The sequence below is a fragment of the Phalaenopsis equestris genome, unplaced genomic scaffold, assembly GCF_001263595.1.
Source record: "Phalaenopsis equestris unplaced genomic scaffold, ASM126359v1 Scaffold000002, whole genome shotgun sequence".
Taxonomy (NCBI): Eukaryota; Viridiplantae; Streptophyta; class Magnoliopsida; order Asparagales; family Orchidaceae; genus Phalaenopsis; species Phalaenopsis equestris.
Window position 1 is genome coordinate 59099456 of NW_018164444.1, and position 16301 is coordinate 59115756.

Here is a 16301-nt window from a genome sequence, read left to right on the forward strand (position 1 = left end):
TAGGGAAATATTTTATTTGGTGGATATCGGATATCCATTGCAACGAGGCTACCTTAATCCATTTTGGGACACTAGATAGTATATACCAGATTTTGAAAGGGCTAGTTAAGGGGTAAGTGGAAGGAAAGAGATGTTCAAAAAGCATCACTTATCGTTACGTGGTGTGATTGAGAGGGCGATCGGTGTTTGGAAAAAAAACGGGTCATCCTAAGAGATGCCAACTTATTTGTTTGATAAACAGGTTAAAATTGTCGATGTAACAATTACTCTTCATGGCGTCATCGGTCACAGTCCGATGTTGATTTTGCAACTGTAGATGGAAACGAATTTGTTCCTCCATAAGCATATGAGTTTCACATGGGACAAACAATAGGAAAATACGATGTTAGCGACACTCCAACCATATGTGATGGAGAAAGTGCCGACGGGATGGCCGAAATTCGTGAAGCAATTACACATTCGTTGGTTTACGATTGATGTGTTGTGATGTAATTGATTGTAGTTGCATTGTTGACTTTTATTGTGTTTGCCAGACTATTAATTGATATATAAATGCATCTTTATATGTCAACTCTCCCTAAATAACTCATTCTGACTTTTATAGATGTGTTGTACTTTTTTTTGTGAGATGAAAGATTTGGGTGGAATTTATTTGGTGATATGGTTTGCACTCGAGTATTCTTGACGGTAAACCTTAAGCAAAAAGTTGTATTTTCAAACATTTGTTCTTGAGCAAAATAGTTTGCACTTGAGTATCCATTGTGTTAAAGTGTCCATTACTCTTTTTTTCTAAACTTAAATATCAAACCATGGATGTATTTTTCAAATTTATGATGATATAGATGGTTTAGATATGTAAATACACAAGAATTATGTGTTAGATATGTATTTTGAAAGAATTAGGCAGAATTTTCTTAGTGATTTCAGGTGTTAGATATGTCAATGCACAAAAATTATGTGTTTTGCATGTAAATGCCCCTTTTTTAAAATGAAAAGTTGGAATTTACTAGGTAATTGTGGAAGTAATGCATCTCATTTGGGCTCATTAACTTGTTGCTTATGTTTTAATGTAACCAATCAGTGGGAATTCATCCAGTGTTACAAAAACAAATTGTGGTATTTATTTTGTGTGCTTAATCGTGTTATATGCATTTACTTACATGAGGAAGAAAACAATTCCTTGATAAGTAGTTTATTCCCTGGATCTATGTTGAAAGGGAATTCGGTGGTGTGCATCTGTTTGCTAAATCTGCTTTCTGATGGCTATTTTGAAACTGTTCTGACATGTGTGGTACCCTTCTAAAGTTTTTTGTATGTAAATATGAAAGTTCGACTGTGAGACATGTAAGTGGTGCAAAAATTCATTAGAAGCATTGTACTCTCATCCAATGGCAACGGAGTAGCTTGGATGGCCTGCGCATCTGTTGCGGGTAACCGTTACTTCCGTTTTATCCCCTATCATGCCTCTGCCTGTATTTATTCCCATTGCAATTCTTGCATGCCATAAACAAGTGTTAATTACATAAGAATTGTGTGGCATGTAAGGATAATCTACTTGTTTGTTTTCTTCATTGCTTTGGTAATATGCACAAGCTAGATTTACATGCATACCACACAATCTCAATGTATTTACATGCATACCACCCAAAGTAGTTCATAAAATCTTATCTAGATACGGTGATATGATGAAGCAGATACATACATAGTGGGAAAAATTTTAATTCAGCCTTTAGTAACATCTTATCTAAATATCTTTCATTAGTTCATGATATCTTTCACTATGTATTCACATATATAACTAGGAGGTATCCATTGAGATAATTCTCTACTCTATCAAATCACAATTAGTTGAGAGTGTTGTTATACCATTGGATGCATACTGCCCCTTACCTCTTAAGGAGGTTCAATTCTTAGTAGGTGGTATGTACATATGTACCACTAGGATTTATGGATATAAGGGTATGCTTCGAGGGTTTGTGTGACCTTACCTGAGATTTCACAAGAACTTTTATTTCCATGTGCCCAAGGGTTTGAACCTTTTTTTTTATTATGTGGATCAAATATGTTAAGCTGCATGTGAGAAAATTTGTTATATGTTCTTATCTTGAATTTGTTTTGGAGCTCCAATATCTTGGAGGAAAATGAAAAAAGGAGAGCAAAATTTTGTGTAATTGAAGCTTTTACTTGGAGCCCGCTATATGAAAGATATATTTGTGTAATCTAGCTGCTTTTACTTGGAAGCTTTATTTTCATTAGAAGTTACTGAAAACCATGTCAGGAGATGTACTACAGCATATCTATTGTATTTACTGATTTCTAAAGAATTGTTTGTGGTATTGTAAGCATTTTGCCATAGTGTCATGCAACTATCATACATTTGATCTTGTATGATAACAAAGTTGAACTATTATCTATTTTGTCACTCTTAATGATTATTGTAATGTTTTTTTTATATGCTTCAAAATTTTGTCAGCATTATTACCATGAATCAACTACTTAAAAGAAGGAATTTCCAAGATACGCAATGAATTGGGTCTGAAGTTTTGCCTGATAATAGACACGTATGTCATTATTTTGACACACAATGTAACCCATGGATGAAAATAAATGTTTTGATGCGCAATTCCTTCTATTTTAAGAATCCCAAGAATCATTTCGAACATTTTTTCATCTCCTATTCCTTCAAATTTTTCTTTGTTATAGGAATATTTTATCAAAAATAAGCTCAAACAATTCGACAAGATCTAAGGGAACCAAACATCGACCAGTCTTCTGTGATTGCAACCCGTAGTGTGTTGTATTTACGACACATAAAGGTAACAATATTGGAAGAAAATTTTATAGATATCAAAAAAATTTAACAAATAGAGACTACAAACATTTCAGTGGATTGATGAACCGATGGGTGCAATAGAGGAGCAAGACTGTGAGAAGATAAATGCATTTGATGTACGGTGAAGAATGATCTGAATAACTTGAAATTTTTTGTGAAGGTCTTGCTTTTGATTGATTTTGTCATCATAGCATTGTTTTTATTGTTATTGGTGCTGTATCTGTTTTGATGATGTTTATGTCAAAAACTTGATGTTTCTTGTGAAGACTTTATTTTTGTTTGATTTTGTAATTTTGTTGCATTAGGTTTTGAAATCATAATTTTTTAACTCATCTGTTATGCTAAAATGATGTAGATTATGTTTTGGACTTTAATTATGCAACCCAGCAACTGGGACCATTTGATCTATCATAATCTTTTATGATTATGTTGTTGTCAGAAAGCATATTTTGATGATTTCTTATGATTCGATTAATGTTCACCTTAATTTATCATATAGTGTTGTGAGTGAAAATAACTTGATAAATTATCATTGAATTTATTTTACATGAAACACTTTCAAAATTGTATTTTTTAAACAGTTTAAACGGAACTGTGTTTATATACTTAGGAGTACTACAATCATTATATCAATGTTTGATCTGAGCTTGATTTGACTCGAATTAGACTAATTTTTATATCATTGGATTCGTCAGACAATATTTTAATGTGTGTTTTTCAAACAGACCAACTATTTCTGAAACGCCAGTTTCTGAGCAACAAATTTTCAACAGCAGCTTTTGAACCAGCTCTTCTACAGCCACGGCCAAAACAAACACACCCTTAACTCTGTCGCTAAACTTTGTATTTGTAAGCAAATATAAGATTTTCGTGCATACATAGAGACATAATTGTTGATTTTACACAAAAAGGCAAGTAAGCATTTAAAGTGTAGAGCTTAATAATATGCATGTTTCTGAGGTGGGAGCCCATCACTCAAAATTTTCGTGGTATTGTAGTTGCTACAGTACCACGGGAATAGCTACAACGATAGAGGCACCGAAATAACCCATTTTCCTTCTTTATGCTATCTTTCTTATTATCCTTCATTTCTTTTTTGTCCTTTCCTACATATGTAATGTATTAGGGTTTCAAAGCCAATTTTTAATGTGTTTTGTTTAGGATAGTTGTTGGCATCCGTTCTTCTCCCTTCGAGGGCTATATCCCAGGGATTGGGTGGTGCTCCGGTAGTAACCCTCTCCCGAGGTGGTGATTATCTTCCGTATCCCCTATGCATCCCTCTCGCTTTGCTACCTCGCATTCCCCCTCTGCAAGTGTCCCGACAACAATTTTTTTTTGTTTTTCTTCAATTTCCTCGTTGTTTAATCCTTTTATTCGGCGCCCCTGCCCAAGACCGCCTTCCTTTGGCAGTCCGACCTCCCACCAAATCCCCCGTCGCTGTTCCAGCTCTCTATCCTCACTGCTATCGCCTCCAGCCCAACTGCCAACCCAACTGCCATCCTCCTAGCAACCCACACAGTCCTCTCCATCGACTGACGCCCCCTTCCAACCTTCCTCACAGCCTTCACCACCAAATTGCCAATAGCCGCCCAGCTTCCAGCCGCATCCGCGTTGCAGCCACCGTCGTTTCCACCCTTCCCCCTTGCTACCATCAACCCGGACCACCATCATGGATCGTCCTTCAGGTGTCTACTTGTCGTCTGGTCCCAGTGAAACCACTGTCTTGCTGTTTTCTTCTTGTCAACCATCTTTTTCACCCTCACGCCACCTTCCTAACCCTCATTAACCACCACCACCACCTGGGCTCCACTCAAAGTTGTTATTTTCTATTTCAGTATTTTTAATTGTAACTTCTATCTGCTTTTAAATAATAATATCTACTTTCTCTATTATAATTTGGGTTAACTCTGATATAATTTGGTATCAGAGCTAACCTAATCCTAGTCCTATCATTGGGTTTTTAATATCCACCATACCCAAACCTATCTCCACTCAAAATATTTCTTTCTCACCCTACATCACTTTTACAACGCCTCCTTTCACATACCCACACCCAAAACCTAGCAATGCTGCCAAGAATATAATCATCAGAAGCCTGATAGAGGGGAAATGACATGATGTTGTTTATGAGAAATCCACAAAGCGATGTTCAGGGAATTTATAGGGACGATATGCATTCAGAAACCCGCCAACTACAAGTGAGGTGTACCACTTTCGAGAATGAGGCAATACAATGGGTCACCCATTGCTACAATGATGATTTGCTAGATCAGAGGGATGGAGTGAACCTCTTCCATCATGTAAATTCCAGGGATGAAAAACCTCTACCTTGAAGATGTGACCTGAAATATCGAAGAAGTTAGAATTTTGAAATAAAGGTGAATTTTCCATACCTCAATGACCACATGAATCCAGACAAGGTTATCGAGTGGCTCTAAACATTGGAATGGTTCTTCAAGTGTCAGGACGTCCGATCGAACAAAGTGGTGAAATTAGCCGCCAGCAAGTTAAAGAAGAGTGGATTATTTTAGTGGCCAGCGAGAAGGAAAAGATAAAACAACTACATGATCTAAGATGAAACGAGAGATGTAGTCTCAGTTCCTACTATCTCACTACATACTAGATGTTCAGACCAAAGCTTCAAAGGTAGAGAGACCATATCACCGAGCGACCACCACAACAACTTAAAGAAAAGGCTCCACCCCAGGATTTTACAGTTAAAGTATACCCAAGTGAACATCCAAGCTGACCCGCCTGAGGAGAAACTAGTTCAAAATTGAGATTAGAGGGAATTAATCCGAATTTCCAAATCCATTCCAGTAAGGAAGTACTTCAAGTGCCACAAATTTGGACATATTGAAGCAAATTGTACAACGAGTATATATATTTCGATGAGAGCGAAGTTGTTGAAGAAAGGGGTAAATGACACAGTAAACACTAAAGAAGATTAGGACACAAATGATGAGTACTAGCTTCCATTTGATGACTAAAAGATGCACATAGTTCCAGCTGAGCCCATTAGAAAGACTCCAACCAAATTAACGGTGATTTTCCAAGATATTTTTTAGGTAGAGGAACCGACACCAAAAGCATGACAACACCATATAAGATAAATTCAAACTTTTCATATCTATAGACTCCTTTCTGGGTTGTCCCTACTGAAGGAGGTCTATTATGTCAGGAATAAGGCCCTTTTGTGCCACGTCTGGAATATTATATGAAATTATTCGGATATTAGATTCAGTTCAGCAGTGTACCCACCATCGGATGTCCATACAGGAGGAATGAACCATAACTTTAAAAATTATCTTTGAAGGTATGTGGGGAAAAAAATCCTCCAAAGGGATCCAAGTCCCTTCAGAGAAGGAGAAGAGACCTCTCATGAGCGGCTATACTTCAGGTGGTCCACTTTATCATAGATTTCATCCCAGAGTTGATTCCTCCTTACAAATTTATTTATCAGATATAGTTGAACAAGTACAAAGAGTGAAAGAAACAAATTACAGATTTAATGGCTCAAGCCTTGATTCGTGTGGATGCTCATCCACGTACAGTTCCAATTATGATTGTACCAAAATATAATGAACACATAGTCTATCAAGATATGCTTTAGAATGCCAACCTTATCGGAAAATTACAATATTTCCACCACCTTCAATGTGGTCGACCTGACACTATACGATGAGGAGACATAAGCCTCATTAGATGAGGTCGAAGCTCCCCCAACCCTGGGAGATTGATGCGGGAGCTCATCGTTAAATTTTTTTTTGATATTGTAGCTGCTACAGTACCGCGGGAATAGGTATGGCGAGAGAGGCACCTAAATAATCCAATTTTCCTTTCTTAAACTTTCTTTCTTACTATCCTTCATTCTTTTTTTAGTTATTTCCTATATATATATATATTATATTAGGGTTTGGAAGTTAGATTTCGTGCGTTTTGTTTAGAACAGTCGTAGGCATCTATTCTTCTTCATTTGAAGGTTGTATCCAAGGGATTAGGTGGTGCTCTAATTTTGTTTCTCTCCCGAGGTAGTGATTATTTTCCCTATCCCCTCCGCATCCCTCCCGCTTTGCTGCCTCGCATTCCTTCTCTTTGCAGGCCGCCCCGATAATAGTTCTTTTTGTTGTTTTCCTGCAGTTCCTCGTTGTCTGGTACTTTTCCTCGCGGCCCCTGCCTAGGACCGTCTTCCATTGGCTGTCTGGAAGCCCACCACATCCCCCGTCGCCTTTCCAGCTCTCCATCCTCATTATTGCCTCTAACCCGTTGCCAACCTTGTTGCCATCCTGGTTGCCATCCTCCCAGGAGCCCACACAACCCTCCCCATTGACTGTCACCCCCTTCTCAACCTATCTCGTAGCCTCCACCACAAGTTGGACAATTGTCGGCCAGCTTCCGGCCGCATCCTCGTTGCAATCGCCATCATTTCCCCCCTTCCCCTTGCTGCCATCAACTCGGACAACCCTCACGCATCGTCCTCCAGATGTCTACTAGCCATCTGACGCTGGGAAAACCGCTGCATTGCTGGTTTCTGCATGCCACCTGTTTTTTCCACCCTCGCGCGACCTTATTAATCCTCATTGACCACCACTACCACCGAGGATCCACCCACGTTGAGAGCTTATGTCGTGTGAGTTGCTATTTTCTATTTTAGTATCTCTGATTGTAACCTCTATTTGTTTTTGAATAATAATATTTGCTTTCACTTGTAACTCCAGTATCAATTTCCAATAATCATAATAAAACCAGCAAAGTTTACTAGTATATAAAAATTAAAAGAAATCATACCTTACAAATAGGACGATGTGGATCTCTCATGTTCACCAACAAATTTTCACACTTCAGATCAAAATGAACTATATTCTTTCCATGCAAATATTCCATGCCAAATGCAACATCCATAGCTATAATCAGTCTTTTCCGCCGATCAATGGTTCTGCTCAAAGAGATTCTTCATAATTAGAGTACTTAAAACCAAGACAGAAAGTAGTCCGTACTTAGACAATACAAGAATTAAAAATAATCCTGAAAATGTAAATAGATAAAACAAGCAACAGCAGAAAATTTAAACATGAACATAATCGCTCATGCAATAAAAACAAAAGGGTACCTATCTTTCTTATGAAGAAACTGCTTAAGAGAGCCGTTCACCATGAATTCTGTCGCTGTTGCTAGGCTTCCATCAGGACCATCACGAACCACACCATAAAAAGATACAACATTGGGATGATGTAGTGAGCTCAGTATCAAAGCTTCCCTCCAGAAATCAGCAATCTGCAAAAGCAAAATAAAAAATTAGCATATTATGAAATAATTCTACTAAAATAGTCCTGTTGAAGTTATTGAGAACTGAAATGAAAATTAAAAAGAGCAAATCTAGAAGACTTCATCGCTTAGTCTTATGCATTTAACTCTGTTCTTTCATCCTGCATGATTATAGTGAGTTTATGGCAGAAAAATTAAACCTCTTGTTCCTAGATCGCATTCCATACACTATTATCCAGGCATACTATGGCTACAAAACTGGTCAGGTTGAACAGGTAATAAATATATACATAACAAAATTCGATTCTAATTTGTACTCGAACATCATCTTTAGTTTTATCGCAATGTTATGTTCATGGATTCAAAGAACCTTCTTATTATTTCCTTCATTTTCTCTATTCAGCTACCTCAAAAAATTATGATTTTCAACTGCCAAGAACCTCAAAATGATTCATCAGATTTTGATACAGCCACATACAAACCCAATACAAACAAAAAAACCACCATATCTTTGAACTTCAACTGTAAGAGATTATATTATCCTATTCTTCAATGCAAAACCTCGGTGATGCTTCGAGTCTATATCAGGTTTTAAAAGCCTCTTCACAGTCGGGCCATATGAATAGATTTTATGATGCCGGATATATGATGTGTTCCCAGCCACAATGTACATAAAAGTGGTCCTTGGCAGAACGATCATATCTAATATGCTGTGTATATCCAACACCATATCGTATAGAAATAAATAAATATCTAGATATATACATTGAACAATCAGATTTTAAAGCAGCCAATTCAAAGCTCTCCTGTCGTTCAATCCACTAAATATTCATCTGATAACTTCTACAATAATGTGGAATTCATTGACAAAACAAGAAATAGTCGCAAAACTTCTACATGATCATGGCATCAGATAAGAAATATAAAACTTCTGATTCAGGTGTGATCTACATTCGAGCAAATATAGTCATTTAATAGTTTAAACCTTGATTTGACCACAGCCAATTTTATCTCTCAAAATTAATATCATCATCATCATCATCATCAACAACAACATCATCAACATAATTGGTGCTGTCCATACAATTTCAGTTAGCTATATGAATCATTATCCATTAACAATTCCCATTGAATGCTATTTGATGTGCTAACTTTATGATGTGCAAATTTTAGCCATTTAGCTTTTGTTATACCTCGATCAGAGAGAGAGAGAGAAAGAAACAAGAGTTGCACCAATAGAAACAAAATAGTGATACATATCTAGGTGATTTAATTAATGTACAAAGGAGGGCAAAAGAATTAACAAGCCACCAATAAAGTGGACAGATACAAGGCAGCTAAAATGTGCCAATAAATACATAGGGTATGTACTCGGTGCATGAATCTTAATATCAATGCACAATGTAAGGAGAGCTAAACTAAAACACTCCTAAAATTTAAATGACTAATATGTTATTTCCAAGATTTGAACCCATGAACTTCATGTCACATGGGGAAGAGCTATCGTTAGTAGCCTTGAGCTTGCTACAAAGACATTATTTCTAAAATTTAAACTCATGAACTTCATTTCACAGTGGGAACTTAATGACAGCTCAAGCCCTGCCCTCTTGAAAATTCATGCATGCTAACATAAATGTTAGCTATTGATCAGAACAAGATGAATGCATTTATGGATGTCCAACCATGCAAATGGATGTCAAGCCATGTAAACATTAAAAAGTACACGAATATCTATCTTAATTTATACATCAAAAATATACTAAAAACTGCAGCATTATATGGCAACACATCAGTAGTATATTGAAGTACTCTTTTGCATATAACTAGTCCAAATGCATACTGTTCACAGGCAACTTGATAATAAACTAATGAAATAAATAATTTGAAGCTAAAGACTTGCATTATATGAACCTAAATACAGTATCAGGATAAAAAACACACAAATACATATCAGCTACTCTGATATTTAAATTCGATATAGATTCAGTTATAGAAGTGAATTTTTTTATTTCCTTATACCATTAGACCACACAAGTGAAAAATTTTTTTCTGGTTTCATCTTCTTGTTACCGGATGCTCTATGGGGGCTGACACCTGCCCAATGCCGGAAGATCAATTTGCAGATTGCTCAATTTTTTAAAAGGCTTTATAAGTAATAAAAAAAACCGTGAAGATGCTAATCTAAGAAAAATAAATAATAAAAACAAAATAATTAGGCTTCATTAGGGTTGAAAATTTGTCGGTGAATGACCCAATAGTTGAATTTTTTAAACAATAATGTTTTTATCTCATTGGATTTGCACAATCTTAGACTACAAATAATGTTCAGAGTAGATTTATTTTGGGATAAGTACTTAAGACTAAACGAAAGATTCAATATTATGGTAACTACATGGAATCAAACAGGTCATACCATAACATTTTAGTAGGGGTAATTTGGACATAGGCTAAAAAAAATCATATAGGAATTGGAGAAACAACTTTAGTTTATGCAAAAATAATATTATTATATAGGTGATATATCTATTAGTCATTTAGTGGAGAAATATATAAAAACAATGAAAGGATCGTCATAAAATATTTACTGAATATAAAAAGGCACGTATGAGTAAAAATCCTATGGCTGTTTTGGTGGGGCAATAAGAAGAAATGATATAAGACAGAAAGTTTACTTAAGGATATGCTTAAAGCAACCATGGAGTTATTAAAAAAACTCCAATCATAACAGGCTTATACCAAAAATTAGTAATAAGCCTGAAATTTTTCTATTAGAGGGAGACATGCTTATGACGCATACTCAAAGTGAGACAACTTGATGTAAGCTATTTATAGATGATCTCTCTTTTGATGCAAATTTGAAGTTAAAAGAGAGAAGAAAATTTTAAATAGAAAGGGTTATACATATTGACGAAACAAAAATGGAGAACAAAATATGCAATTATTTCATTCTAAATTGAAAATTAGAGGTTGATATTATTGAAACACCGAACGAAATTTAGTTGTAATAAGAATATTGAATCTGTTGGATTTGTACAAAAATATTAGATGTAGATGGTAACAAATTTTAGAATTAAAATTGAGTGATAAAAAGATCCTTGTTCCTTTAAAACTTTATAAAACAATAAATAGATTGGTTATACTATATAGATTAGAATGTTAATAGTAAATAAGTCTTTGATATTCAAATCATATTATATAATAAATGCTTGATATCAATGATCTTCTCTCTTTTGTAATAAATAAGCATGCACGTGAGCTACCTTTAACTTATAAAATTAAGCCCGAGATCAAGTTTGAACTCAATTAATTAATCAAGCTCAAGTTAGAGGTGGCTCGAGCTTCACTCGACTCATTTATACTCATAGCCACTGCAGCTACTTCACTAACATTGCTCTTAATGTTGGTACCCTACATCTTCTCTTTTTTTTTCCTACTTTTACAAACTTATTTTGTTCTCATTGATCATTTGCATTTCATAATATTTGTTTTGAATGAAATACTCTCTATTTTTAGGCTTTTAACTTTGGATTTTCAAATGGTTAGAGGTTTTAAAAAAGACTTTAAATGATGGAATGACTTAAAAATGTTAGAAAAATGTATATAGATTACATTTGAAGCAGAAAACTATGATCCAATGGGCTTAGAGGATGTAGAGGAGAGGACCAAGATTACGTCACTAGAAGTCCTCGTTTGGCCGAATGTTATTGGAGAAGTGTGTGGATTGCATGGGGGATGTAGAAGCTAGGAAAAGAACATGGGTGATGAGGAAGGTGCAGGATAAAATGTTGGCGTTGTGGAAGGAATGAGAAGATAGATTAACAATTACCTATAAAAATAATTATGACTTTCACGAAGAAGAATCTTTAGCGAAGCCTGCCACCATGCTCCAACCCAAGAGAAACACTTAACTCAAATTTTTTCTTCAAAATAATAAAACTTCTTTTCCATTCATTCCAACAAGTATTAAAAGAAATATATCAAACTCCAAGTCTTTGAATTCAAAAAAAATAATAATAATAACTTAGCGAGGCAAAGTAAGAAGTGGAGTAAAAGCACTCCAAATCTCCCTCCTCACATGGGATAGTTGACTACTCTTTTAGAAATCTAAATATAAATCTAAGTCTATCTAAAACATAGGAAATGCAATTAAAAACCTCCCACATTGAGAGAAAAAATTAAAATTTTACTTCAAAAATTCAAATGATCTACTTAAATTTTTGCATAAAAAATAATGATGGTATAAGGGTAACCCATTGACAATCTCCACAAAAATACATATTAGACTTGGGCATATAAATGTTCTGATTTAAGTTCTAGATTCTTAGAATTTGAGCCAAACTAATGCCACCATTAAAATGATGAAAATTAAAGTTAAAAGCGATTGAATGATGTTAAAAATTAAGATGCTTTTGAGATATAATCTATTGATAACATTCCCGAACTCTTCAATTTCAAATGCTCTATGATGAAATTAATATACATTAAATTTATATTTTATAGCAATTGTTATTAATAAATTTCCTACAAAATATCCTAAATTAAAAAAAAAACATTTAACAAATTTTGTAATTTTTTAAAAATATAAATTCCTAAAATTGCCTGATTTTAAATACAATTCGATGAATTTAATTTTAATTTCCGTCATTTTTTATATTGGGATCATTTTGGTTTCAATTTCAAGAGGGTTCAATAACTAAATTAAACTCTTTGTATAGTCGAGGACTGACAACCCATAAATAGTTGAGTAACACTTTAGTCTTTTTAACCTACAATATATTTAGATAATATTATTGATGTGTGCTAGAAGATTCACAGCGGTAGGGTAATGGATTATCGTCGTAGTGTTGCACTAGAATTCAACACACACTCAGGTGAAAGAAAACAACCATTAATGACACCAGAAGTTTTTACGTGGAAAAACTCGTAAAGGGAAAAAACCACGGGGTCTGGCCCAGTTGTAAAAATCCACTATAGGTTGATGATTACAACAACTGATTGTCCCACAAACGGGAAATTGTTACTAGATTTTTCAAGTTATAATATCAAATGACGGCTTCCGGTCAGTGGAGGTCGACGACGATTGACAGAAATCAATTACGGTCAACGGCTGTCGACGACGGTCAGTGGTGGTTGATGGCGACAATAGTGCTTGACGGCGGTCCGTGGTTATAGACGACAGTTGGCAATGGTCGACGACAGTCGGCAGTGGGACGGCAATCGACGGGTGTCGACAAGTTTTAAAAATTGCAGTCTACTTGTTTTTGCTTTGCTTTACTATAACAAGTTTTAAAAATTGCTACATTTTCCCTAGTTCTATGGTCTCTCCTGCTTAGATTTTTAGATGTTCTATTGCAATTTAGCTGCTAGATTATATGCCTAATGAAGAAAAATAATTGAGATGACTTAATGACTTATAATTTGAGAATATTATGGTGGTTTGGTGGTCTTTTGTGATGCGACAATTTGGTCAATGATTATTTGAGGTCATTTTCTTAATCTAATCCATATTGGATAATTACTGACAGCTGAGATTCAGCATTGGCATGTTTGAACTGCCACATTTGGTTTTTGTTGGACATTTACAGGAGGATGTACCTTGGTGTATGCTTTTTGCTGATGATATTTCTTCTTGTGGATAAGACGAGACAAAACGCCCAGAAAAAACTTAAACTATGAAGGTCTACATTGGAGTCTAAAGGCCTTCATTTGAGTAGAACTAAAATTGAATACATTGAATGTAATTTTAGTAGTAGTAGCTCTAGTGATAAAAAAGTAACTTTGGGTGATCAAATTATTAAAAGGTGTGAACGATTTAGATATCACGGGTCTGCTGTTCAAAGCGATGGTGATATAGATGGGGATGTTATTAGTAGAATTCAAGTTGGTTGGTTGAAGTGGAGGAATGCTTCGGGCCTTTTGTGTGATAGAAAAGTACCGCTTAGACTGAAAGTAAAATTTTATAAGACGGTGGTGAGACCTGCAATGCTCTATGGTGTTGAATGTTGGCCTTTAAAAGAGAAGCATAGTACTAAGTTAAGTGTTGCTGAGATGAGAATGATTAGGTGAATGAGTGGCTTTACACTTAGAGACAAAATGCGAAATGAATATATCTGTGATAGAGTTGGTGTAGCTCCTATGACTGACAAAATTAGAGAAAGTCATCTTAGATGGTTTGGTCACATTAAGCATCGACCATCTGCTGATCCGATTAGGAGAGTAGATGTTTTAGATTCTACTTATGTTAAGAAAGGAAGAGCTAGACCTAGACCTAGGAAGACTTGGGCTTATTGTATTAAAAATGATCTTAATTTACTAGAACTAAATGAAAATATGACACTAAATAAGACGCAATGGAGAAAAAGGATTCATGTAGCCGACCCCACGTAGTGGGATTAAGGCTTTGTTGTTGTTGTTGTATTGCTTGCTTTTGTAGTGTTGTTATGACCCTAGGATTCGAGTGGAAAGAGTATTTGTTGTTGGTTGTTGCCTTACAGCCTACTACTTTGCTGCTTGACAATTTGTGCATTGTTGGTGCCTTGCTAAGAGCCTACAGGTAGTTGGGCTAAGACCAATATTGGTCAGTTTATCGTCTTGATGTCTTCATCTATACCACCTTACAGTGTATCCTATGTTTCTGTTGTAGTAGAGAATAGAAATTTAAATTCAACTTTGCATGAATTTGTTGGTTTTATTGTAGTTTTCATTTTATAAATTTCAGTCCACAATTCCACAAATTATCTTTGTTTTCAGATAGAATTATAATTATACAATTAATATCTTGTATTTGCGTTATTATTTTTTGAACATTGATGTTTCACAGGCTTTCATATTTCACACCAAAAGCATTGCCTCAGATCTGGCAATGTAATTGGAAAATCAAAAGTACAAAAATTTATGTGATAGAAAGTAATTTATATAATTACAAGTTACTGTAGATTGATTAAAAGTGTGATCTATATTAAGATTGTGACTTAAAAATGCAAGATTTTTCTTAATTTACATTTTTTTTTGTTTCTTCTCATCATTAAATTAAAACTAAAATTTGTAAATTTCTTTTTTAATAATATGTTAATAGCCTCATGGGAATTTTTACAGTTCATTTTTTTTAATTAACTTTTCATGCTGGAATTCAAGCCAACTCAAGATCAAGCCAGTATGAATCGAGTCAGCTCAAATAGATTAAAAACCAATTCACCATTTGATTTCAAGCCATCAAAATTTCCATTGATATGATTTCGAGACATACTTAGCTTGGTTCAAAATCAGAGTATTCATAGCATAATATGTTCTTCTCTGTGGCTTATTGCACTGATCATATGAAATGTTAGAAGATTGTACAAAACAATACCATGAACATCTATATTGGAGAGAAAAACAATATAGAATTTAAAGAAGTTAAAAAAAATAATTTGGATAGGTCACGAATAACAAAAAAGTACAAGACATTGATAATAATGCAATGTTGAAAAAGCACACAAAACAAGGTCAGTACTTAATGTAACGGTAAGATGAATTGAATAATGTTTATGAAACTTACCTCAAATTCTTATGATAAGGTTAATGGTGACAACAATAAATGAAGTGTAAGAAATTGTAGAATATAAAAAAGCCATATCAAGTCAAAATGTATTTCATTTAAAAAACAATAATGCTCGAGAAGTAATGATTTTAGATCAAGAACTTAGATTTAAAGAAATGCATGCTCAGCTCTAATGCCATCAAATTTGTTTTTCATTTACACAATAAATTAGCTCTCTAAAAAAGCAGAGAAGACCTGGCCGCTCTGTTTACAATAGTTGAGTATTTAATGGTCAACATGAACTATTATGCATCATCTGCAGCCCCAACAATTTTTATCCCAAAAGATAATAATTTCTGCCATGCCTAGAACAGCTAACCAGTAATTCAAAAATCAGAAGAATCATATTCACAAATCTATTACTGCCTAATTTCATCATCTTTCACGTCCAGAAAGCTCCACAGCCCTCAAATAAAGTTCCACGTAGAAATCAATACAAAAAGATGGTGGTAGTTGATATCAGACCAATTCCACTGTCTCACATAAAATAGGGAATGCAAGAGGCCCGTGACTCATGAAATCTTTCATAAATAGAGTATCGAGAGGATAAGAAACAGAAAAAAAAATGCTCCTCCTGAATATTGTTTTTACTAAAGCTGCAAGTTTATCTCCTAGTTTATAAGA

The 16301-nt window shown here is 34.8% G+C and overlaps 1 protein-coding gene across 1 annotated transcript in view; it reads right to left on the minus strand.

The window, feature by feature from the left end:
* The window catches only part of LOC110024534, a 33466-nt gene that overhangs the window by 13881 nt on the left and 3284 nt on the right, over positions 1–16301 (minus strand). Inside the window, 2 exon segments of the mRNA XM_020724559.1 lie at positions 7622–7769; positions 7944–8107. Of these exon segments, the coding sequence (XP_020580218.1) occupies positions 7622–7769; positions 7944–8107 (312 nt within the window).